Genomic DNA, 26977 nt, shown 5'->3' with positions numbered 1-26977 from the left:
AAAACGTACTGTGAACCCAGCCTTAGTGTAAAGTAAAGGCTAAACAATCCTATAGTACAGTCTAATTCTATAATAACTTCTCAGTACAGCCTATACTTGAGTAATAAAAAAACATAATAATAATAGTAATATAATTTACATAGGTCCACCTAAAGAAATTTATATAAGCAGATTGCGATCGATCCACAGACATACATTACATTATGCAGTTGTCTCAATCACCTGACACGGAGCCAGCAGTGAAAACACTATGGGGGAGATTTATCAAACTGGCGTAAAGTGAAACTGAATCAGTTGCCCCTAGCAACCAATCAGATTCCACTTTTTATTGCTTACAGCCTCTTTAGAAAATGAAAGGTGGAATCTGATTGGTTGCTAGGGGCAACTGAGACAATTCTACCTTACACCAGTTTGATAAATCTCCCCCTAAGCGTGTTCACTTCCCGCCTTGTTCTCCTGATGGATCGGGGTCTGAAAAAAACTTTTGATATGTCTCTATGTCATGATTTTAAAAAAGACAAGGGCTGCACAGCAACATGTGTTGTGCAAATTACATCTATGTTGTGCGACTAAACCATTTGTGCAGTTTGTCAACGGTGTTATGGTTGTGATTCGACTTTGAAAAAACAAAAAAGCAAAGTCCAAATGGGACCGCGGTGACAATCATCAGATGCGATGATGCAATGTAACATTGTGATCCTCGCGTAGCACAGCCAAAACCAGCGTGTAGCCCTAGACTTAAAGGGAGTCGGTCAACTCTACATCATGGCATATCCTCACCTACCTGCATTATTGACATACAGGACATTGACATACAGTGCAGAAAGCCAAGCAGGGAGGGGAGGCATGCATGCTGCAGCTCAGCTTTCTGGGTACTTGAGCCCTGAGCATGATATAGACCTGACAGATTCCCGATAGTCAGATATTTTTGGCCATAACACATATAGTACACACTATCTGATATTTCTATCTTTCTACTGTTGATTGTTTGTTCATTTTAAGGAGACTATTGGTAAGATAGCCCCTTTAAAAACCATTAGGGCTGAATTTGCAGCACCTCCAGCCTTCCGCTTGGTTACAATGCCCAAATCCCTTTTTTAGGCTATGTTTACACGCTGTACAAACAATGGCCGCTCCACCGTTAACGCTACCTACACACAGAATTCATCATCATGACCATTAATTCCGTCTGTAGGTAGCGTTAAACAACAGCCGTTCACGGCGGAACCGCCGTTGTTTGTACAGCGTTTGTACAGACTTAAAGGGGTTCTCCGGTGTTGTAAAAACATGGTCCCTACGACTCTTGTCTCCAGGTGTGGCTTGCAATTAAGCTCCATTCATTTCAATGGAACTGAGCAGCAAAACCCCGCCCAAGCTGGAGACAAGAGTGGTGCTGTCTCTGGAAGAAAGTGGCCATGTTTTTTCTAAAACCGGAGAGCCCCTGGATAAGCCCTCTCCCTAGCTCATAGCTTACACTGTGGTTTGTTTTTTTTGTTTTGTTTTTTTCACATCAACTACTACGCGACAGCACAAGCCCACCCAAGAAAAGGATGATTATGAGGTCAATGGCACAGGTATATAGAAATGAATGGACATCAAAAAAGAGAGGATCTTGGCTTTTTACTATTCCTAATAACACTGTCTGGATCACAACTTCTTCTATTCAGGTGAGTAAGGGTTAATGAAACCGGTGCCAGGACACCCAGCGTCTATACACAGTATACAGCACATGCCAGCTCACTAGACACACATGGTGCACAGAGGAGGAAAGTTAGGGCAGAGCAAACATTGTGGCCGCAGCTGTAAATTGTCACATGTAGCCTATACCAAAAAACTGAGTCGTATTCCTGTTTTTCACAATTTTCACAGTAAAACCCGCAATATTACGGTCATGTGTGAATAAACCCCAACATCAAACCAATGCATAATTTATTAAAACACTGCAAGCAATAAGCTCCTAGTAGACAGGTCTATTGCCATATAACCACAGCAACTCTCCCTTCATTTACTGCTAAGTGGGTAGCATGGAGTGACAACCTCTATAGGTGCCTAATATAATGCTAATACAGATGCTGCTGTTCCCATTGACTCCTTAAAATAAGGATCCGCTAGCAAAGATCAGGATAAGTCATCTTATAATTACTTATTGAGTTTAAAAGTTTAAAGAGTCAATGGGAACAGCAGCATCTGTATTAGCATATATTTTTTCCCTTTTTACGTATACCCTAGAACAGGGATGGGGAACCTACGGCCCTCCAGCTGTTGCAAAACTACAATTCCCATCATGCCTGGACAGCAAAAGCAAAGCTTTGGCTGTCCAGGCATGATGGGAATTGTAGTTTTGCAACAGCTGAAGGGCCGAAGGTTCCACATCCCTGCCCTAGAAGGCTAGAATACGCAGTGTGAGCCCAGCCTTAGATCAGTGCTCTGCTGGTAGAGCCTGCCAAGAGTCAGCGGAATAACTTTGGCTGCCCTGGAGGCCTAATAAAGACTTCCTGCTGCCATAGTAAGCAATCAGCAACAGGTGATCATATTGCACCCATTCACTACAGTTGGCGGACAGACAAGACAAGTTACACACAGACATGAGTGGAAGACACACATTACCTTGTACTGCTGTATGAGGATGTCCCTAGCGGTAGTGAATATCTTCTTATGTAACATATCCGAATACTGAGCCAGTGTATAATCATAATCAAATCCATAGATCTCAATGTCTCCCAGAGAGATCTCATTGTTGGAGCATATGGCTGATGGATTTAGAAGATTGCAGACGCCAGGAGGAAGAAGATCTGCAAAATAAAACAAATATTGTTTTCTATATAACATCATGTGACCGCGCAGAACAACCACCCCAAACATCCAACATCTATGACGTGGCTCTATTAGAATCAATTGGCCCGCATCATAGAGGGGCGGGGGTTTCCTCCCACTGAGGACGGGCCGGCCCGCCTCCAGTACTTCAGCCTGGGCCAGTGCCATACACCGGGAACCCGTCCACGGTTCAAAAAAAGGACTGCGGTACCGGCTTCCCCACCCCAGTGCCGTTCTACTCATGTGCAAAACTTAAAGTGCGTGTACAGATGGTACATGCCTAAACTTTTTGCCTAAAACTTTTGCACAGTACTGTATGTGGCGGAAAGCTTTAGGTGAGGCATCTGGCTACAGAAGAACCTGATAGAATCCAAACTCTACAAGGTCTATCCTCCTATATGATGTTCAATGTACATGGGACAATGTAAATAACTAGGGGGAGGATGTGGCCGTCCGCCCATGGAATGAAGCCTATGGGAGCAGTGGAGATGCGCACGGCCGCCAGTGAGGGTAAGGCAGGTAAGCTGCGGAATCCGCGGCGGGTGATCCACCGGGATTCCGTAGTGTGCACATACCCTGAAAGGGGATATCCGAAGAGCACAAAGAACAATTGTTAAAAGAGGTGTGCTGCAACCGAGCGCCAATCTCACTGGTCGCTACTGGTTTGTTGCTGTACACACCGCCAAATTGATCCATGTAAAGGGATCGTAATATCCAGGTACTGCAGGGACCTCTACAAGCGATCTAATGATATCATTGTGAAGTACCCCAAGGGGAATTAAAGTGCATGTACTGCTAGGTACAACGCTTTGTTTTTTTCTACATAAAGAGACCGGAAAAAAAATGAAGAGATGCTGATGCCACGGTCCTTTTTTTCAACCGCTGCCCCCCCCCCCCACGCCACAGGTCTATTCCCGAGCACCAGCCTGGCATGAAGCCCCCCGGCCCCCCAGTGTGACAAAACACCCTCTGTGATGCGGCTCCATTAGAATCAATGGAGCTGCGTCACAGAGGGGAGAGTGTCACACTGGGGGGCCGGGGGGCTTCATGCCGGGCTAGTGTTTGGGAATAGAGTGGCGCTGGGTCTGTTCAAGTGTAAAAAAAAAATTAAAAGTTAAAAGCGTTGTACCTAGTGGTATATTCACTTTACAAATGGATTTAAAAATATATTAAAAAACATGACAAAAACATATATATATATTAAATAAAATTATATACATACATATATAACTGGTATCACTACTTGTAAAATGTCTACACTATTAGAATAGAACGTTACTCGTCCTGCACGGAAAACTTAGAAAATATCCAGAATAAGATTTACCTTTTTATTGGTCACCAAATAAAAAGTGATCAAAAAGTCCAATTTACCTGATAGTGGAGCAAAAAAAAAAAAAAAAAAAAAAAAAAAACACCCTCACACAGCTTCATAGATGGAAAAAGGAAAAAGTTGTATTTAAATGAGGCAAAAAAGTTGCATTTTTTGTTTCCTTAAAAGTATATTTTTTTTGTATAGCACCACAAGTCCTGGGGGGAAAAAAAATATCTCTCGTACGGCCCTTTTATGAGGAAACGCACAAAAACATAAGCATAAAAAAATAAATGAATAAATCAAAAATACTTGGCCACATTCCCATGTTTAAAAAAAAAAGAAAAAAAACATTAAGAAAAAAAACTTTAGTTTTTAGTCAATTTTTCGGTTGTTTATAGTTGTTAAAAACCTGTGTGTGTAGAGGGGCAGCATATACAGGTGTGGTTTTATATGGGGATTACAGACACATGTGGCAGCAGCTCTGGTGATTTGCACTGACAGCTGTCACTATGGGTCAGGCTGGGACTCTGTCCCTGTAATACCGGCCATGAAGATGCTGCTGATAAAAGGGACCCGCTGCTGATATAGGGGACCACCGCTGATATATACGGGACCCACCGCTGCTATATATGGGACCCACTGCTGCTATATATGGAACCCACTGCTGATATATATGGGACCCACTGCTGATATAGGGGACCACCGCTGATATATATGGGACCCACTGCTGCTATATATGGGACCACCGCTGCTATATATGGGACCCACTGCTGCTATATATGGGACCACTGCTGCTATATATGGGACCCACTGCTGATATATATGGGACCCACTGCTGATATATATGGGACCCACTGCTGATATATATGGGACCCACTGCTGATATATATGGGACCCACTGCTGATATATATATGGGACCCACTGCTGATATATATATGGGACCACTGCTGATATATATGGGACCCACTGCTGATATATATATGGGACCCACTGCTGATATATATATGGGACCCACTGCTGATATATATATGGGACCCACTGCTGATATATATATGGGACCACTGCTGATATATATGGGACCCACTGCTGATATATATATGGGACCCACTGCTGCTATATATGGGACCACTGCTGATATAGGGGACCACCGCTGATATATATGGGACCCACTGCTGCTATATATGGGACCACTGCTGATATATATATGGGACCCACTGCTGCTATATATATGGGACCCACTGCTGCTATATATATGGGACCCACTGCTGCTATATATATGGGACCCACTGCTGATATATATATGGGACCCACTGCTGATATATATATGGGACCCACTGCTGATATATATATGGGACCCACTGCTGCTATATATATGGGACCCACTGCTGCTATATATATGGGACCCACTGCTGATATATATATGGGACCCACTGCTGATATATATATGGGACCCACTGCTGATATATATATGGGACCCACTGCTGATATATATATGGGACCCACTGCTGATATATATATGGGACCCACTGCTGCTATATATGGGACCACTGCTGATATAGGGGACCACCGCTGATATATATGGGACCCACTGCTGCTATATATGGGACCACTGCTGATATACATGGGACCACTGCTTAGGCTGTTTTTCAAAAACAATAAGAACTTTTAGAAAAAAAACGCACAAGAATTTAAGGACACGCTCACACAGGGCTGCAGTGCGGTTTGTTACAAATCGGTTGCAGAATGTGACGTTTTGCTGCGGTATTTCAGCCCTGTGTGAATAGCGCCTATGGCCGGTGTACAGTGAAGCAGAGCCCCCTCCTCCCCCTCACTGACACCTGTTACCACACATCAGCCGGTGCCCGCAGCCCTCACCCCCGCCGCCCCCACGTGCTCCCGGTATTACCGTGCACCAGCTTCTTCATCTCAAGGTAGCGGCTCCACAGCTGGGCTTTGTTGTCCGCCTTCTCCGGGGCACCGTGCTGCCCAGGGGTTACCCCGCATTCGGTGCCCGTGTCATGCTGGTGAGGGGGGCTGCTGAGCCGCCGGGCACCGAACACCCGACTGCAGCCGGCAACCCCCGACCACCCGCGGGCGCAGAGCGCTGACATTGTACTGCAGCAAAGCGAGCAGCGGCGGGGAAGGGAGTGCGCCCCGTGTGGCGGGTAGGGAGACTGCAGCCAGACTCGTCATAGCTACAAAAATACATACAACATGCCTGGGCTTTATTCACACCAAGCGACCGGCGCAAAGCCGCTCATGGAGAGACATGGGAGGTTACCAAGCAAAACGAAAAACAACAAAAACGCACAGTGTGAACCCAGCCTAACAGCACACAACATGATGAGTGTATGAGGTTGCTGTACATATATACACAGATTTTATGCCAAAAGATGGCACTAACCAATGAGAAATGTTGTACAAACATCCCAGCCTGTTTAACTGTGCGTTAATATGCATCAAACACATGAATAAATGTAGCCATTCCCCCGGCCATCTTACGGAGTATCACCCCACATCTTGGCAGCACCTGACTGTCCTTTGGCAGTGTTTTTCTTCACTAGACCTTCATTTTATTCCCCTCTTATACGAACTGGAGAAATACCTCAACTACAGTTTTTAACGCCACAGAAAAAAAAATACAAGTAAAAAATATGTTATTACCGGGGTGCGCGGCAAGGGATGATTGACAGGGATAGAGGCCAGACAGGCAGAGAGCGGTGACTAGCCGCACCCGGTGACTATCTCCCTGCCTCTGCCTGCCGCGCGCCACTTCTTCTCTGGTATACAGCTTCTGCTGCAGTCAGGGCCGGTACGTGCCGCCGGCTTCTCAGGAGTTGTATACAGTGCTTCAGGGAACAATATTAGCCCAATTGGTGTTTATTTTAAAATTTTTGGGAAAAAAATAAAATTCATGATTTAATTTTTTCCTCAATACCTTGTTGGCACATGCGTAGAGATCGCGGCGACGCAGTTCATTTTTCAGAACATTGCCCGGTTCCTGCACCAGTTTCTTCATGTGCTTCGGCCCGCTCTATGCAGTAGAGGCACGCCTGGCACCCCCGGTGTAATGATGTCCCCTCCCATCGGTGACACGCCTCCATTAGAATCAAGCCTGACCATTTCACATACTTGAGGGGAGATCATTACACTGGGGGCACCTGGTGTGCGCAGTGCATAGAGCGGGCCGAAGCACATGAAGAAACCAATACGAGTGCGGCAACCGGGAAACAATTTGAAAACTGGACCTCAGCACCGGCATCTCCGCTATCTCTCAACTATGAGATGGTACAATCACTTTAAGTAGCGTTAGAGCACAGCCTTACAATGGCCATATAAAATAGAACAAAACGCAACAATAACCCCACTGCAAAACTACACTTTATGGTAAAGATAATGGGGGAGATTTATCAAACATGATGTAAAGTGAAACTGGCTCAGTCGCCCCTAGCAACCAATCAGATCCCACCTTTCATTCCTCACAGACTCTTTGGAAAATGATAGGTGGAATCTGATTGGTTGCTAGGGGCAACTGAGACAGTTTCACTTTACACCATGTTTGATAAATCTCCCCCATCGTGTTTTGTCCCATTAGACTCTGGTAAATTGACGGACACAAAGAGGAAGCAGATGAACCAGATTCAAGTCAATGAAATCTGTTGGACTCAATATGTCAGTGTCAAACACATTCTGTGACAGAGGTCCTGAACCACCTCTGCCTCTGACCGAACCTAAGCCGCTGCCAGACACCTCCGCTGGTGCTCATACACTTGTTTCCACCTTCTTCCACTGCAATTTGTTGAAGTTCATTAAAAAGCGGCCCGACTGGGGGACAGCCAACAGACACACAATGGGGGGGGGACAGCCAGCAGACACACAATGGGGGGACAGCCAGCAGACACACAATGGGGGGACAGCCAGCAGACACACAATGGGGGGACAGCCAGCAGACACACAATGGGGGGACAGCCAACAGACACACAATGGGGGGACAGCCAACAGACACACAATGGGGGGACAGAAAGCAGACACACAATGGGGGGACAGCCAGCAGACACACAATGGGGGGACAGCCAGCAGACACACAATGGGGGGACAGCCAGCAGACACACAATGGGGGGACAGCCAGCAGACACACAATGGGGGGACAGCCAGCAGACACACAATGGGGGGACAGCCAGCAGACACACAATGGCCGCCTAGTTAACAGCTGGGACTTGTCCAACCAGGAATTAGTCAGATGTTGGTCATGAAAAATGGTTTCACACAGCAGTTAGCTGAAACAAAGGATTTTAGCAAAAATGTCTTCCAGTGACCCATCATCTAATAGGGGTGTGCGGAAACCCTGCCACCTCCAAGTATGGAAGTGATTTTTCGTAACACATATTTGTGCCCCTGATGAATAAACAACTACAGCTCCTGCCAGACTACTACTGGGACTCTGAAGAGTCAACAAGCTAACAGTAAGGATTGACACCGATTCAAAAGCCCTTTTTCGGATTACTAAATAAAAGAATAGCTGCTTTCTGCCAAAAACAGCACCACACCTGTTTCTAAGTTGGCTTTTTTCACTCCAATGAAACTGAGCTGCAATATGGCGCACAAACTGGGGACAAGAGTGGCACTATTTGTTGTGGCTAAAAGGCAAACTCCAGCAAAAATGTTTGTTTTTTTTTTTTTTTCAAAATCAACTGGTTTCAGAAAGTTACATAGATTTGTAATTTACTTTTATTTAAAGATCACCAGTATTCCCATACTTATCAGCTGCTGTATGTTCTGCAAGAAGTGGTTTATTGTTTCCAGTCTGACACAATGCTCTCTGCTGCCACCTCTGTCCATGTCAGGAACTGTCCAGAGCAGCCGCATATCCTAATAGAAAACCTCTGGACAGTTACTGACATGGACAGAGGTGGCAGCAGAAAGCACTGTGTCAGACTGGAAAAAATACACTACTTCCTGCAGGACATACAGCAACTGATAAGTATTGTAAGATGTAAGAGAGCAGGAGGGGTTTCTATTGGGGATTTGCTACTTGTCTGGACAGTTCCTGTCACAAACAAAAGTGGCAGCAGAGAGTACTGTGTCAGCCTGGAAAGAATATGCCACTTCCTTCAGGGCATACAGCAGCTGTATGGAAAAACTATAGATCTTTAGATAGAAGTAAATTACGAATCTATATAACTTTCTGAAACCAGTTGATTTGAAAGAAAAACATTTTCACTACAGTACCCCTTTAAGGCTAGGCTCACACTATGTAAAAGAGATGGCCATCTTTCATAACGGCCATCATTGTGCAAATAATGGACGGTATTTACACACTTTTACATAGTGTGAACTTAGCCTTTCAGTGAGATCAAACCCTACAGTAACATTCTATTGCTGTGGATCTACAGTATATATATATATACACATACATACACACACACAGACGTGCGCCTATATTACACTTGTGCGACTATGACCTGTTACTGGATAGAGTCATAAAATGGAAATTACCAAAGGAGATTAGTAAAAATAAATATTTATTATCCATCGGGGTATATACATGGAGAAGTATCAGGATTGGCCCTTTGCTGCCTGTAAAGTCTTCTCTTCATACAGTCTCTCTGACTGACGTCTTCTGTACACGTCATCTGAAACAAGACGAGACAACGCATGTTACTACTACAGACACTATACTAATAGCATAGATTCCCGCCACTTTCTAGAAGTGGGTGGGGCTAAACAGGAATGAATGGCGGGGGATAAGTCTCCATCCTTATGGGACAACCAGTACTTACAAAAGGTTTCTTTGCCAATTCGCACATTGATCATGAACCATTCCATGGCCCCTCCCATGACAAAGAAGAAAGGCAGGAAGCGGTACATGCCGAACCTCCGCTTCCCCGGGACCATGTCCATCAGGGTCCCTATTGTGCTCTTACGATTCATATCTGTACGTCTACAAGAGAAGGAATACAATTATTATTATTATAGTCAATGAATGGAAAAGCAGTGTACACGCATGACCCCCACTCAGTTTTTCTTTAGGGAGCTTTGAGAGTCCTGATTATAAGATCACGGGGACGGTCCCAGCGTTTTTTCTCCCATAGACTTCAATGGGATTGTCTCAAAAACCCCATTGCTGCGTGTATGGCAGTTTTTTTTTTCCTGCATTTTTCTCACCTTTTGTGGTCGATCAACTAGGTCATGCACACATTTTGAATATATGGGAAAAACACAATGGCAATTTCTCTGGCTTTTTTTTTTTTTTGGAGGCCTGAAAAACGCCACACATAATGGACGTGTGAGGGCGCCCACATGGCAATGTAACAGTATTTATTCCTATGTGCCAGATTGGTGGCAGAGATTTCAGTGACTGTCCTGTTTGTCTCAGTGGGGCTGACACAAATCCAAGTCATGATGCGCATGAAGTATAAAATTCTTATACAAAAAGCCGCCAGTAGGTGGAGCTGTTTCTATACGAATCACTATACTGAAGTTATTTCTTTTAAACTGCTTTATATTATTACTTTTTTTTTAGATATGGAAAGGTCAAACCATAGATAACACTGCATGTATCTGGACGAGGGACTCGCCTGCTAATACAGTCCACACTACACAAGGTCAATGTGTTACTGGTTGCTGACTCTGAGGCAGGTTTCTCACCATTGATCTGCCATAGGATTGTGCGTGTCACCACTTTCCTCCAGCAGGGGGCGCGTTATGTGAGATTTGGTTGGACGATGAAATTGTAACAAAACTACAGCATGCGGCAGGGACTTCAGTGCCAGCCATGCTGTATGTCCCCCCGGTGTGTGTACATACATATAAGGATATAACTAGGCTGTATCCCGTCCTCACACACGTCACCAGTATACAGCTACACACCTATATACCTACCTCTAGTTCTCCCCCGGGACTGTCCTCATGCTGTACGGTCCACAGACCAGACAAGGTCGGAGCGAACAGCACCTTTCCCTGGGAAACCACGATGTGTTGGACAAATACGAGCACACCCGAGGAAACAGGTCTGGACAAAAGCCACTTCTCCCTAGGAAGAGACTTGATTCGGAGCATGCGCAGTGGGGAGAGGCCGTGATCAAACTTGAGTAATGTGACGACACACGTGACCTGTTCCTACACTTCTCGCTTTCAGAGCGCAATAAAGATGTATCTCTGCAACCACCCTCACTGATATAGTCTGTTGCGTGTGGATGTAGCAGAGCTGGGTGTGCTATGTGCAGTAGATGCAGCAGAGCTGTGGGAGTGCATGAGATGGCTATGTGAGAGTAGTGGAGCCGTGTAAGTAGCTGAATATCTGGGAGTAGTAGGGAGGGACATACTAAAAAGCATCAACAAAAAGAATCAACATTATTTCCAATGGGGAAACATGTAAAATAAGGTAATAATTGGTTTTATGAGATAGATAGACCCGGAATGAGCAGGATTCTATGGAGTGTATACACCATAGATACCGACAGGGCCGGTTTTAGACTAAATGTGGCCCTGGGCAAAGTAGAAGGTTGGGCCCCAAATGCTAAAATATTGTAGCAACAATTTAAGGTCCCCATACATGTTACACTTTTGGTTGGTGGTACCTTCTGCTCGTGGTGGTTTCGGCCATCAGTGTAAGGAGTATGAGGCTCTCTGGACAGTTTTCTGACAGATGATATCAGTGGACGTAGGGGGTTAGGCTTGATGGAAAATCAACACCTAAACTCTCTGTTCTCAGAGAGATAAGCCGCCATCAGATCTCCTATAGAGAACACAGGAACACTCAGCTGTGCCAAACATTCCTGTATATGGGGAGGATGGGGCCGGATGGGAGAGATAATTGTCAGCTGAAGGATTGTGGCCAGTTTAAGGGCCGTATTACACAACCTGATATTCCGGAGAAGTGAGCGCCAATCTGGTAGAATGTAGCTCGCTTAGAGAGCCTACAACATAGCTCGATTATCATGCCAGGACTGCCACTACTGTACATGCCAGGACTGCTGCTATTGTACATGCCAGGACTGCCACTACATGCCAGGACTGCCGCTACTGTACATGCCGGGACTGCCGCTACTGTACATGCCAGGATTACTGCTACATGCCAGGACTGCCACCATAGAGTGACCACTGCAAAATGACACTATATACAGGCCAATATTAGCACCACACCATGACCGCCACATAAAGACTCTATATATACACTATATAAAGACCATATTACCGCCATAGATTGACCATCACATAATGACTCTAAATACACTATATACAGACCAATATTATCGCTATAGACTGACCACTGTATAATGACTAAATACACTATATACAGACCAATATTATGTGGTTGGTCACTGAACGGCGGTAATATTGGTCTGTATATAGTGTATATATAGAGTCATTAGGTGGCAGTCACTCTATGGCAGAAATATTGGTCTGTATATAGTGTATATATAGTCATTAGGTGGCAGTCACAATACCAGAATTTTGAGTTCAATACCGATACCATATTTTTTTATTTCGATACTAAATACCATTTCAATACTTAATAAAGTATAAAAAAAAAATGCTTAAAATACAAATATAATGCCCCCCCCCCCCCAGGCCACGGATATGATGCCCCCATGTACTATGTTTTATTTATGTGACTTTTTGATCCCTTTTTTGTTACGTTTTATAGTTCGGACAATTACGCATGCAATGATGCCAAATATTTGTTGTTGGTCAAAAGGAAAAAGCTGGGATTATTAGAACTTGTGTTATGAATTTTTAAAAACTTTTTTTTACACTTTTTAATTCCCCTGTACCTCCCAGCATACCTCCTTGTGCACTACAACTCCCAGCATACCTCCTTGTGCACTACAACTCCCAGCATACCTCCTTGTGCACTACAACTCCCAGCAAATCTCCTTGTGCACAACAACTCCAAGAGCTGGGAAGTACAGGGGAATTAAAAAGTGTAAAAAAAAGTTTTTAAAAATTCATAACACAAGTTCTAATAATTGCAACTCCCAGAGTTGTTGTACACAAGGAGCTCTGCTGGGAGTTGTAGCGCACATAGAGGTATGCTGGGAGTTGTTGTGCACAAGGAGGTATGCTGGGAGTTGTTGTGCACAAGGAGGTATGCTGGGAGTTGTAGTGCACAAGGAGTTGCTGCACAACTGCAACTCCCCGCAAACCTTCTTGTGCACTACAACTCCAAGCATACCTTCTTGAACACAAAAAGGTATGCTGGGATTTGTAGTGCACAAGGATACAAGCATACCTACAGCGGTGCTACAAACAGTATTGCGGCTAACTACTGTGTAGAGTGGGGCTACAGTGTAGGGGCATACTGTGTGGACAATAACACCTACCCCCATAGCCCTAAACAATATAAGACCCCGTGTTATGTGAGAGAAACATAAAAGATTAAAAGATGAAAACTTGGTATAAAAATATATATTTATTAATAATTCAGTAAATTTCAAAAGTTTTGAGAGGATGAGTGGTCGGCTACTGATGGTCTGCTCTCTGGATGAGTCTTCATGAGAGTCTCAGCTGTTAGGGCTCGTTCACACTAGGGAATTGGCACTGAATCCTGCCTTTTGTCTGTTTGAATGGGAGGGTTCGCGCACCTTCGGCTTTGGCTGTCCAGGCATCATGGGAATTGTAGTTTTGCAACAGCTGGAGAGCTTGAGCTTGTGTTTAAAGATGGTCTCCTCTCTGTTGGAGTCTTCAGGAGCCTCAGATGATATAGATGGTCTCCTCTCTGGATGAGTCTGCAGGAGCCTCAGATGATATAGATGGTCTCCTCTCTGTTGGAGTCTTCAGGAGCCTCAGATGATATAGATGGTCTCCTCTCTGGATGAGTCTTCAGGAGCCTCAGATGATATAGATGGTCTCCTCTCTGTTGGAGTCTTCAGGAGCCTCAGATGATATAGATGGTCTCCTCTCTGTTGGAGTCTTCAGGAGCCTCAGATGTTATAGATGGTCTCCTCTCTGGATGAGTCTTCAGGAGCCTCAGATGATATAGATGGTCTCCTCTCTGTTGGAGTCTTCAGGAGCCTCAGATGATATTGATGGTCTCCTCTCTGGATGAGTCTTCAGGAGCCTCAGATGATATAGATGGTCTCCTCTCTGGATGAGTCTTCAGGAGCCTCAGATGTTATAGAGGTTATTGGGAAACTGCAAAGAAATCAGAGAAATAAATGAGTGAGGAAATGAACATTTTGTCTTTGCACAATTGTAGAACAGTCAGAGATGAGAGGGTTGTCAGTTGTCAGGCTCTTACCTCTAGATGAGTCCCAATAGATGTTGCATGTAGGCTGATCCTCCATCTCCACCTGCAGCCTTCAGTCCACCTCCATATCCTCCACCGGCGGCAGGTGGGTTGTGGACATCTTTCTCCTCTTGATGGATATATCCACCATCTCCACATCGTCAGGGAATTGCCGTCCTCCAACCTCCATGGGCTCGCAGATCCTCTTATATGCCCTCTTCAGGATGCGAGCTGGTCTTGCTGATGGGGCGGGGTGGGATAGGGCAGGGGGTGGTGGTGGGGGTGGGACAGGGTTTGGTGGTAGGGCAGGGTGGGATGGGGCAGGTGGTGGGGCAGGGTGGGATGGGGCAGGTGGTGGGGCAGGGTTTGGGGGTGGTGGTGGGGCAGGGTTTGGTGGCTGGGCCACATTCTGGCGAAATCTGTTTCTCTTCCTTGTCATCTATAGACTCTCCAACACTCCAACTCCAAGAAAAGTTAGCCTGGACTAACTGTGCTGTCAGGGTGCAGCTTGGTTTTATTGTCACAACCAGGTTCTATTGTGACATCATCCTCATACGTGACATGATGACATCACAAGCAGTGGGCGGGGCCAGAGCACATAGAGATGAATACTATGGGGGAGATTTATCAAACATGATATAAAGTGAAACTGGCTCAGTTGCCCCTAGCAACCAATCAGATTCCTCCTTTCATTCCTCACAGACTCTTTGGAAAATGAAAAGTGGAATCTGATTGGTTGCTAGGGGCAACTGGGCCAGTTTCACTTTACACCATGTTTGATAAATCTCCCCCTATGTGTACCTGCACTGGACTTCTACAATATAACATTACAGCATTTGTTTTCTGCTCCATTTTTAGTCCCATTAGTAAATAATAGTAATAATCAGTGTTTTCTCTGCCTGGTAGTGCAGCACGGGGTCTATAGAGGGGCTTTATTTAGAGTAATAATTTATCAGGAATACACCCCCTCCCCAGGTTGGATGCAGATGACATTATGCTTTATGGTAGATGCTGAGAGTTGTCCTAACCTGACGGCTCCATCATGAATGAGCTCCCAATGTATCTGGTAGATGGCTCCTATGTTATGGATGGTAGATGCCACTGTTAGGGGTCTTACACCCCCACCCCACAGTATATATTTACATGGAAGCTACAAAATAGTGTGACAGTGTAACTGTTATGTATATCCTATAGGGGAGGGGGAGGACATGACAGTTACTTAACCCCATCATTACTCTGCTCTCTTCTCTGAGGCCACGTTCACACAGGGGATTGTTTCATTAAACAATGGCCGTTGTTGCAGATTGCAAAAACGCCAGTCGTTTAATGCCACCGTGGCATTGCATTAAATAGCATGGAATCACGGCCATAGTTTATACACACTGTAAACACTATGGCCGTTGTTCTCTGCAGCCACACAAAATAATTGACATGTCTATTGTGTTCACTGAATAGCGGCCACACAACATAGCCTGTGTACACAATGTAAAGTGCAGCTCCCGGACGTACTTTACATTGTTCTCTGTGGCTAACTGGAGTGTGGACACACCCGAATGTGCCCTCATTTCAATTCAAATGAAGGGATTGGCCGGGTGAACGTCTCACACGTGTTTCACACGGCCATGTCAGCCAACAGCCGCTTTTTTGCCATGTGTGAACATGAATATCACAGAGGCGTATCACAAATTAAAATATCAATTTATTATAACCAGCAAAAAAGGAATAAAAACGCCACAAAACATACATAGCACCCCAATCCAATACTTGACTGGAGTGTACTCGGGTCTCTTGACCCACATTACTTGGTCACTGGTTTGCAGAAAAATGAAGCAAAAAAAAAAAACTCAGTTGCCAAAAAGTCTGAGCACTTTAGATTCATCTTGTCTGTAGTTTTCTTTTTTTTGGAGGCTGAAAAGTGAGCGTCCATATACTGTGTGCACATGGTCTTATGGCAGATTCACTCACTGCAGAAATATTGCGGTAAATCCTGCACCTCTGAATTACACACAGTGGCGGTCAGTGCGTCCCGTCTTGTGGAATAGTAGTCCCGATTTCCAGTTACTCAGATTTTTTTAGAAAGGTCTGGTGCGGAGGGGGCGTGGCCAGCAACGGACCGAAGCGGACGCACGGGCAGGAGCTCCGTCCTTAGAAGCACCTATAAACTGAGATTTTTGCCCGAAAATCCCTCATTCACTGCCTGAAATTGCCCACCCAGGGCCCAGAAAAGAAGGAGGCATCGCCGGAGACGCAGTGCGAGGCTCCCGTCTGGCAGCAAGCGGCGTGCCGCTGGGCTCGATAGCCGCAGTCCCACAACTCCTGCCCCACGTGACTCACCGGGACGGACCGGGGCCGACACCGCTTGCCGCCGGGAGACCGGGACACTAAAAGGTAGCAGGGGAGACTGATCGGCGCACCACCTTCCCGCCGAACCCACCAGCAGGAAGGGGGGAGTGTTGCTCCGGAGCGGCCCCCACACCAGACCCCTTCCCCCACTGGGAGCTAAACAATTACATCGGGGGTCTCGGCTCCCACACACGCAGCAGATCCAAAACATCGCCGGGCTACCTAATACCTCAGCTCCCTGATCCACGTGGCCGGGCGCCATCTTGGGGTCCTCCTCCTCCTTGCTCACCACACAGCGCAGGAGGGTGACAGTAACGGCTCCTCCCCCCTCCGGTTTGATTCATCACCCAGGGAGCTGCCACCCACACGGCAGCTCCGCAGCTGGGATCACTAGGCTTCCACCCCTCAGGAAGATTTTATTATTCAGTGGTACATGCAGAACACAACAGCCGGGAACGCACTCATATATCCTTCTGTCCTCCCTTTGCCGGCATTCATTTCCTGTATTCAAAGGTCCTCCAGTAGCTGCAACTAAGCACACAGCGCCACCTGCTGGCCAAATCTTTAACTGCATTGCAACACCTACTGTGCTCAATACTAATTGCCTGGGAACTCTGCATTACCACTTAAGCACTCAGCGCCATCTACTGGCCAAATCTCTAACTGCATTGCAACATCTACTGTGCTCAATACTAATTGCCTGGGAACTCTGCATTACCACTTAAGCACTCAGCGCCATCTACTGGCCAAATCTCTAACTGCATTGCAACTCATACTGTGCTCAATATTAATTGCCTGGGAACTCTGCATTACCACTTAAGCACTCAGCGCCATTTACTGGCCAAATCTTTAACTGCATTGCAACACCTACTGTGCTCAATACTAATTGTCTGGGAACTCGGCACTACCTGTTAAACACGCAGCATCATCTACTGGCCAAATCTTTAATTGCTTTACAACACCTACTGTGCTTAATACTAATTGTCTGGGAACTCTGCACCACCTGTTAAGCACTCTGTTGTACTCTTTCCACAAACTTGAATACTCCCTGACCTCAATTTCTATCGCTATATGAGAGGATGCTGGCCACTCAGCAGGAAAGTCCAGTCTAAAACGCCCACAAGCCCCCTCCCCTGGCGTACTGGTGGCCAACAACCAGTTTGTACAATCCAGAATCCCCACTGTTCCAATCACTTCGTGTTTCCATACCTTAACATACGACGGAGCTCCATAAAGGACAGTGACTTTCAATCCATCATCTAGCCCTTATACACTGATTAATTGACCTCCGGTGCGGCACACCTAGCAGTGGCCATTTTTTTATTATTCACAGGCAGTGAAGCCCATTATTGACCGGAGGCCAAGTCCGAGACGGACAAGACTGTTTGTGCTCTCACCAACACTTGAGATTTTCCAACCTCAGTAACATGGCCTAGCTCATCTCCCGAGGATCAGCGCCAACAAGATTATTTTCCATCCTCGTTCGGATATGGACAAATTCCTCACCCAGACAGCAGGGCGATCTCGACGCACCACAAAGTCCACCGTCTCCTCAACTCCCACCCACAAAGCAGACAGTAAAACCAAACAACCGAAAGTAAAGTTACCCCACCAAGTCGCAACTCCATCCTCCTCTCCAGACACCATGTCCTCCAAAAGGTCGCCTACCACACAGCCTTCTTCCCCTCCAAATTCTGTGCCTCCTGAAGAGGAAGACCTCACCAGCGCTGACCCTGTGCAGGCTACAGCAGTCGCCCAGGCAGTGTCTAGGCTCCTTTTACCACTGTTTGATAAACGTCTAGAAGTCCTGCACACTTCGATTAACAATGCGCTATCCCAAATCACATCTAATACCCAACGTATTGGAGAGTTGGAAACAGTCGGCGCCTCAGAGGATAACATAGGTTCTGTCCAAACCTCCCTTTCCACCCAACAAACTCAGACGAAACAACTCCTGGTTCGCCTCGAGGACCTGGAAAATAGGAATCGAAGAAACAACCTCCGCTTCATTGGCATCCCTGAGTCAATTAAAGGGGAGGAACTATTCACGGTCCTAGCACAAGACCTGATGGAGGCCATGGACCTTCCAACAGAACATGTGATGCCTCCCATCGAGAGAGCCCATCGCTTGGGTAAAGAATCTGCTGAATGTCGCAATACTCCAAGACCGGTCATTGCAAAATTTTTTCACTATCTCACCAAGGAACGAATCCTACGTACCTACAAACAAAAGGGCCCACCCATCATCCGAGGACGCCGGGTTCTAATTTTTCAAGATTTTTCATCCTTGGTCACCCAGCAGCGTAAAGCCTTTTCAGAAGTCTGCAAACATCTGGTGGACAATGGCATTCGCTTCCAACTACAATACCCGGCCCGCCTGAGAGTCACTTCAGAAGGCCGAACCCTCATCTTTGATGACCCTGCGGCTGCCAAACGTCACTTCATCCCGAATGAATAATGACACTCATCCATAGCTGATCCTAAGATGATAAATTGTTTTTCCTTTTTTCTTTGTCTGTTTTCTCGTTTCTCTTTTCTTCTTGTTACTTCTTTTGCCTCTTGAAATGTTGAATGTACTGCTGTATGTGCATTTGTTGCTCTTTGTTTATTGTTATGCAAATTATGTTCTTTGCAGGCTTATAACCTTATTTTTTCCTATTTCTCCTCATGCAGTGTGCGGTGGGCTGCGCGAGTCGCCCTCCTCCTTTTTTGCTCCTGTGATGCCTGCTCGCTGGGACGGGTGTCGGGGAGCCACTGATTTATATCTTTTACCTAGCCATCTCTTCAGATCAGGTATAGGATGACAGCACCAACACCCAATGCACCAACATTCACCCACACCCCCACCCTGAAATTGCTCTCGTGGAATGTGGCGGGACTTAACTCCCCAGTCAAACGTAAGAGAATCCTGACACATCTCCATCGCTTTAAACCACAACTAGTGCTACTCCAGGAAACCCACTGGCAGTCTGGAGACAACTCTACCCTTAAAGCCCCATGGATAGGCACTTGTATCTCGGCCCCCCACTCCAATAAATGCCGAGGGGTGGCCATCCTCATACACAGAGATCTTCCCCACAAGGTTCACGAACAAATCATAGATCCAGAGGCCAGATACATATTTTTGGATATCACCATCCATGACACTAGATACTCTATCCTGAACACATATGCCCCAAATGTTCAGAATGCAGCCTTTTACTCCAACATACTACAGCTACTAACCACAAAACAACATCATCCTCTACTGTGGGGGGGAGACTTTAATGTCGCTTTAGACCCCCAGCTGGACAGATCATCACAGATGACCCAGCCACCACAGGCCAGCCAAACATTACTCTCCATCTTGACCCAATCTTCTCTATGTGACCCATGGCGCCTGAAAAATGGCTCCTCCAAAGAATATAACCTTCTTTTCACACGTTCATAACTCCTTTTCCAGAATAGACAACTTTTTGGTTTCTACCCCTCTATTCCCCCTCGTCCTGGATGCCAAGATACACCCTATCATAATCTCAGATCATGCACCAATAACGCTGACCTTAGACCTTGGCATAATTACACGCACCAGTAGAAACTGGCGCTTCCCCTCTTATCTTTCAGACTCCGATGATTTTAGGGCCTTTTTAACGCAGGGGTGGGCGAACTATGTGGACGACAATCTGGAGCACGCGGACGACCCTAGTCTCTTGTGGAGGGCCTCTAAGCCTGTCCTGCGAGGGCAGATCATAGCATATGTCTCTCATAGGAAAAAGAAGCAATTAGAAAAATTTGACATTCTGAACACAGAACTGGTCACTGCCCACACCGCCCATCTCCTCACTAACACACCAGAGTCAAAGGAACGATACTTAGAGACTAGACGTCTCCTTGATGCCTACCTCTTGGGCCAAGCTCAATGGTCCATAGACTCCTATAAAAACAAATTCCACCGCTTTGGGAATAAAGCAGGGAGACTCCTGGCCAACCTTACTAAACCCCAAAAACCGAAACATACTATCCTCAAACTAAGGTCCTCAGGCGCAGGCACATATGCAACAAGTCCTGGAGACATCCACAAGGCATTCACTGACTACTATTCCACATTATACACGGCGTCAGCCCACGACTCCGAAGCAGCATGGTCCTTTTTACACAAAGTCGACCCCCCTAAACTGACCCCAGACCAACGTGAGGCACTATCCACTCCCATCACCGAATTAGAATTAACATCCGTGATAAGTAGCCTTCCTTCCCAGAAGTCCCCCGGCCCAGACGGTCTGCCAGGAGAATACTACAAAATTTTACTCCCGCATATTAAACCTACCCTTCTTTCCTTATACAACGCAATATATATAGAAAACATGCAAGTCCCCCAGTTCCACGAATCCCGTACGGTCCTCATCCCTAAACCAAACAGAGACCCTCAACTCGTACAATCCTATCGGCCCATCTCGTTGCTCAATCAGGATTATAAAATTCTAACCAAAATCATAGCTAACCGTTTACAACTAATTCTCCCCTCACTTTTGACTGACTCCCAAATAGGATTTATGCACAATAGGCACTCTGCAAAGGGCATCCGTCTGGCGATGGCGGCAACTGTTGCAGCACAATCCCGAGATTCACCACAAACTCTCCTTCTGAGTCTTGACGCCGAAAAGGCATTTGACATGGTCTCTTGGAAGTTCTTAGAGATATCACTTGGATATCGCAACTGCGGAGCTGTTTTTCTCTCCTTTCTGCGCTGTCTCCAGATGGATGCCCAGACATGCTTTACAATAAATGGACTCAACTCCACACAGATCTCACTATACCGTGGTACCAGTCAGGGCTGCCCCCTGTCCCCTCTTTTATTCAACCTTTCCATAGACCCCCTTCTTCGTTTATTACACACAAACTCCTCCCACCAGGGTATTCAAGTGGGCTCTAGGGAAATAAGAGTATCGGCATTTGCAGATGACTTATTGTTATTTATTCGCAACCCTAGACACACGCTAGGTCACGTCCTGCAGCTTATAACCCAGTATGGGAGTATCTCTGGCTTTACTTTAAACCTGGACAAGTCCGAGGCTTTAATTCTAAAGGGCCCTTCGGCCCCAACCTGGGCTACAGAACACAACATAAAGTGGGCACGTTCCCACATAAAATATCTAGGAGTCCTCATCACCAGAAACCCCGACAGCCTGTATGCCACTAACATCAAACAATACCACACTCATCTCAAAACTTTATTACAACCCTGGGAATCCTTTACTTTATCCTTCTCGGGAAGAGCCAACTTAATCAAAATGATCGCCTTCCCCAAGCTTCTCTACATCATGCAATCCCTCTCTTTATACCTCAAACAGTCTGACATCAAACTAATAACAGCGACATATAGACGTTTCATATGGAACAATGCTCCTCCTAGAATAGCCATGCGATATCTAGAGCAAACAAAATATAATGGTGGCCTTAACTTCCCTAATCTCAGAAACTACAACCTAGCTGCTCTCTTGCGCATAGTCAGAGACTGGACCCATGGCCTCTCCTGTTATACATCCCACGACATAGAAGGTAACTTCGTGGCCCCACACTCGCTACTCAACGTGTTACATGCTCCGCCTGACCAACTTCCCGAAAGCATCAGGCGCAATCCGCTGCTTTTCCCACCCATAAAGGCCTGGCAGGCTGTCCGTAGGCTCTCTGACCTACCCGTACACACGTCCTTGCTGCTCCCCTTCCTAGGTAATCCCAACTTCCAGGACGGAAAACCAGCACACATATTTTCCACCTGGCAATCCCATCATAACATAACTAAAGTTTTAGACATACTCTCTCCTGCACTAACTTCTACTCTGTCCTTCACTGAGGCGCAAGCCAAATTTGCCCTTCCCTCTTCTGCCTTCTTTCCGTTCTTGCAGGCTACCAGTTATGCAAGGAACATACTACACATAATAAAGCCACAAGACAAGGAGGACCTCACAGTCAATCTCATGGTAAAAACCAAAAACGCCTCACAACTTGTCTCTCACTACTATACCTTTTTACGCCCCAATCTCGACTACTCTACCTCTCCACATGGCCTCTCCAAATGGCTGCAACACATGCCCCACCTCACCTCTTCGGATTTGGTGGATACATTGTACAGGGCAAAAAAAATCCTTCCTGCTGCATCCTATTGGGATATGGCAGTTAAAATTACACATAGGGCGTATATATCTCCACACCGAAACTACATAATGGGACGTATTCCGTCGTCCGCGTGCCCCAGATGTCAGGCCCCTAATGCCGACCTTTATCACTGTTTTTGGGACTGTTCGGAAATCCAGGTCTTCTGGAAACAAATTAGAGACTTTGCATGCGCTAATTTGCTAAACCATGTGCCCCTAACTCCTGAATGGGCCATCTTCGGTCACATAGATTACACCGCCCAGCCCTGCTCAAGGGAAGCCAAAAAACTTCTCTTCATGGTATCCGCGGCTGCCAGGAAATCAATATTGCAAGAGTGGCTCTCCCCGACCCCCCCATCCCTGCGGCTTTTTCTACAAAAGCTAACTTTTCTTTTTAGAATGGATTGGGTGGAAGCCGCCCTACACAAAGAGTCTGAAGTCAAAGCCTTTTTTCTACTTTGGGACTCCTTTATCCAAATTATGCCCACCAGAATACAACAGAAATTACGGACCACATTCCAACATACCACTTGGTACTTGGAACAATCACTCTCGTCCAGCCCCCCTGTTTGATAAGACCTGGTTGGTGCTCGACTGCTGTTATCCATTACTCTCTCTGTTCTCAATGCCTTGGAGGGCGGCTCGCGCCCTTATTGTTGCTCCCACACTGCTTGGCCTGCATTTTCTTGATTCTCTGTTTTTGTTTGGTTGACAGTTTGTAACACTTCTTGTTAGCCTCCCTGGGGGTGGCAGAATTATACTTAAGACACATTATCTCGAACTGCCGTCTTCACTACAACTCCCCAAACTTGGCACAATGTACAAAACTGGTTTATAAGTTTGACATTGCACTGTTGCTGGCTCATGAATGTGCTCTGTATGACTACTGTATGTTACTGGTCGATGTATCTATTATTTTTGGCAACCTGTGCCACGCCCCCCACCCAGTTCCTTTCCTTTCCCCCTTACCTGTTCCCCCACCCCCTCCTCTACCCTATCCATTGTTGTCTAAAAAGTTAATAAAAACATGTGGAAAAAAAGAAAGGTCTGGTGCGACTTTTCCAGGAAAACTGAGCACCTATAAAGCGGAGCTAATAATGGCCGCCACCACAGACCTGGCTCTTTTACGTGACCATATTTACTGCACAATTTAATACAGACGCAGGTCTCGGTCTGACCTCATTCCTGATGACCTGAGCGGATGGGGAAAATCCACATGGGACGGATTTGTGCAGGTAATATCTACAGCAGATTCCGGTTGCAGGCAGGTAGAAGAGACTTCACAGGTCTGGACAATGTCCATAGAAAAGTAGTGATGTAACTCGGCCCTTCTGGTGGTGACATCTTGTTTCTCACATTGGACGTGCATAATGGGCCACTCCATATGCAGCACACTCCTGCTGTATATGGAGGGGTAAAATGCCGCTGTCAGGTGTGACAGCGGCATGTACACTGTAAAACAGCCGGCACAAGCGGTCGCTATGTGTCGGCTATTTGAATTTGGTGCCGCCAGGAGCTGACAGTGTGCGGGGTAAGAAGGTGACACCAGGGGGCGGCACAGAGAACATGGCTGGCACTCAGCTAGCCTTTGTGCTATACTTTGTTAAACTGCACTATTATGCAGCTTAAAGGGAACCTGTCACCCGGCATTGCAGCGCAGAGCCTACCCAACCCCCTGGTGCAGCCCCGGATACTTACCCTTTCCTGCAAGTCCCCCTCCTAGAATCGGTCCCGGGACAGAGATATCGGCGCCCGAAGCTAAGCGCACGCTTTATGCTAATCAGCAGAGATGAGTCCGATGCCCATAGAAAATTAATGGAGCCGTCATTCTCTATGGGCATCAGACTCATCTCTGAAGCGCGAGCACCACTTCCGACAGGGACATGTTCCACGTCCTGGGTGACAGGTTCCTTTTAACATAAAGTATGGAATACCAGGAAATCCTGGTACCGAACCGTTTTTTTTTTTTGCCCGAAATATCGATAGTAGCATTATTATTTTGGTGCATCACTAATGTTCACACATGCACATATTCTATAGACTGCTTTGTTGCAGATCTGTAGCTGAAAATCTGCATGTGTGAACAGGGCCGGTTTTAGACTAGATGTGGCCCTGGGCAAAGTTAAAGGTGGGGCCCCAAATGCTGAAATATTTTAGCAACAATTTAAGGTCCCCATACATTTTACTCTTTTGTTGGTGGTACCTGTTGCTCCTGGTGGGTTCGGCCATCAGTGTAAGGTGTATGGGGCTCTCTGGACAGTCCTCTGACAGATGATATCAGTGGACATAGGGGATCAAGCTTGATGGAAAATCAATGCCCAACCTCTTTGTTCTAAGAGAGATAAGCCGCCATCAGATCTGTATGGCTATGGCTTTACCCTCTCATGTGCCAAATTTCTATGTATGGGGAGGACGGGACCAGATGGGAGAGATAATTGTCAGCTGAAGGAATGTTCAGCCAGCAGTTATTGGAAGCATACGGCCACTTTTAAGGCCGTATTACACGGCCTGATATTCTGCAGAAGTGAGCGCCAATCTGGTAGAATGGAGCTTGCTTAGAGAGCCTACTACAGCAAAAGCTATGGAGGAGATTTATCAAACTGGTGTAAAGAAGAATTGGCTCAGTTGCCCCTAGCAACCAATCAGATTCCACCTACTTAGAATCTGAGTAATGTAAGGTGGAATCTGATTGGTTGCTACGGGCAACTGCGCCAGTTTCACTTTACACTATGTTTGATAAATCTCCCCCTATGTGTATATATACAGTATATCATTAGTGATGTGTGTGCAATCCTTGCTGTATATAGTATACAATAAAGATATATATACTACCTGATCATGTTCCCCGGTGTCCTCAGGCCATGTCTGTGATATATACTACCTGATCACGTTCCCCGGTGTGCTCAGGCCATGTCTGTGATATATACTACCTGATCATGTTCCCCGGTGTCCTCAGGCCTTGTCTGTGATATATACTACCTGATCATGTTCCCCAGTGTCCTCACAGAGCGATAGCGTCCTGATTCGGACAATTTTCGCTCCATGTATTAGGGCCCTTACTCAGTTCAGAAGTTTACATGCCGCTACATGTCAGGACTACCGCTACATGCCGGGACCGCAGCTACATGTCGGGACCGCCACTACATGTCGGGACCGCCACTACATGTCGGGACCGCCCTTACATGTCGGGACCGCCCCTACATGTCGGGACTGCCCCTACATGTCAGGACCGCCGCTACATTCTGGGACTGCCACTACATGCCAGGACTGCCCCTACATGCCAGGACTGCCGCTAAATGCCAGGAATGCCGCTAAATGCCAGGACTGCCCCTACATGCCAGGACTGCCGCTAAATGCCAGGAATGCCGCTAAATGCCAGGACTGCCCCTACATGCCAGGAATGCCGCTAAATGTCAGGACTGCCCGCTAGTGGTGTAAATACAAGAACTATTTATATGAATTGCTTTAAAAAAATAAATTTAAAAAAATCACTATAATCAGGACCAAATATTACCTCCATACCGTTATTGAAGAAAACACACTATATATAGGCCAATATTACCACCATAAAAGTGACCGCCCCATAATGACTCTATATACACTATATACAGACCAATATTACCGCCATAGAGTGACCACCGCATAATGACTCTATATACACTATATACAGACCAATATTACCGCTATAGACTGACCACTGTATAATAAATGACTGTATATACACTGTATACAGACCAATATTATGTGGCTGTCACCCTATGGCTGTACTATTGGTGTATATAGTGTATATATAGAGTCATTATGTGGCAGTCAATCTATGGCAGTAATGACTCTACGCTATATACGCTATATACAGACCAATATTATTGCCATAGGCTGACCCCTGTATAATGACTTTATATACACTCTATATACAGACCAATATTACCGCCATAGAGTGACCACTGCATAATTACTCTATATACAGACCAATATTACTGCCATAGACTGACCCCTGTATAATGACTCTATATACACTGCATACCTCCCAACTGTCCCGGATTCGGAGGGACAGTCCCGATTTTGGGGTCATGTCCCTCCGTCCCGGTACAGCCCCCATGTGTCCCGCCGCCCCCCCCCCGCACCTCACTTACACTGGCAGA

General features: G+C 46.1%; 2 protein-coding genes across 5 annotated transcripts in view; both read right to left on the bottom strand.

Annotated features, from left to right (window-relative positions):
* NT5DC2 (5'-nucleotidase domain containing 2) overlaps positions 1-6258 on the bottom strand; it is a 29742-nt gene extending 23484 nt beyond the window's left edge. For all 4 annotated transcript variants that reach the window (XR_011362658.1, XR_011362657.1, XM_069967137.1 and 1 more), the window contains exons 1-2: positions 6034-6258; positions 2608-2792 (exon numbers count right to left, since the gene is read on the bottom strand). Coding sequence is in view for 2 of the 4 variants with exons in the window: in XM_069967137.1 (XP_069823238.1) it covers positions 2608-2792; positions 6034-6238 (390 nt within the window). In the remaining 2 variants the exon portion in view is untranslated. The remainder of the gene's footprint in view (positions 1-2607; positions 2793-6033) is intronic.
* A 3374-nt stretch (positions 6259-9632) lies between these two features.
* Positions 9633-11159, bottom strand: UQCC5 (ubiquinol-cytochrome c reductase complex assembly factor 5). Its single transcript, XM_069968852.1, has 3 exons — positions 11010-11159; positions 9908-10068; positions 9633-9760 (listed from the first exon to the last, which is right to left on the bottom strand). The coding sequence occupies exons 2-3, from the start codon at positions 10056-10058 to the stop codon at positions 9684-9686; spliced, it is 228 nt and encodes a 75-aa protein (XP_069824953.1). The 5' UTR covers positions 10059-10068; positions 11010-11159; the 3' UTR covers positions 9633-9683.
* Positions 11160-26977: the final 15818 nt, after the last annotated feature.

Source organism: Dendropsophus ebraccatus, chromosome 4 (genome assembly GCF_027789765.1).
Source record: "Dendropsophus ebraccatus isolate aDenEbr1 chromosome 4, aDenEbr1.pat, whole genome shotgun sequence".
NCBI lineage: Eukaryota > Metazoa > Chordata > Amphibia > Anura > Hylidae > Dendropsophus > Dendropsophus ebraccatus.
The sequence above is the reverse complement of the archived record's forward strand: the minus strand, read 5'-3'. Positions and strand labels throughout refer to the sequence as shown.

What these genes read in the sequence shown, in the direction of transcription:
- UQCC5 (XM_069968852.1), bottom strand. Translation starts at nt 10,058, where the DNA reads ATGAATCGTAAGAGCACAATAGGGACCCTGATGGACATGGTCCCGGGG. An exon ending in AATTGGCAAAGAAACCTTTT is followed by an intron (nt 9,761 to 9,907) that starts GTAAGTACTGGT and finishes GTCTTGTTTCAG; the next exon opens with ATGACGTGTACAGAAGACGT.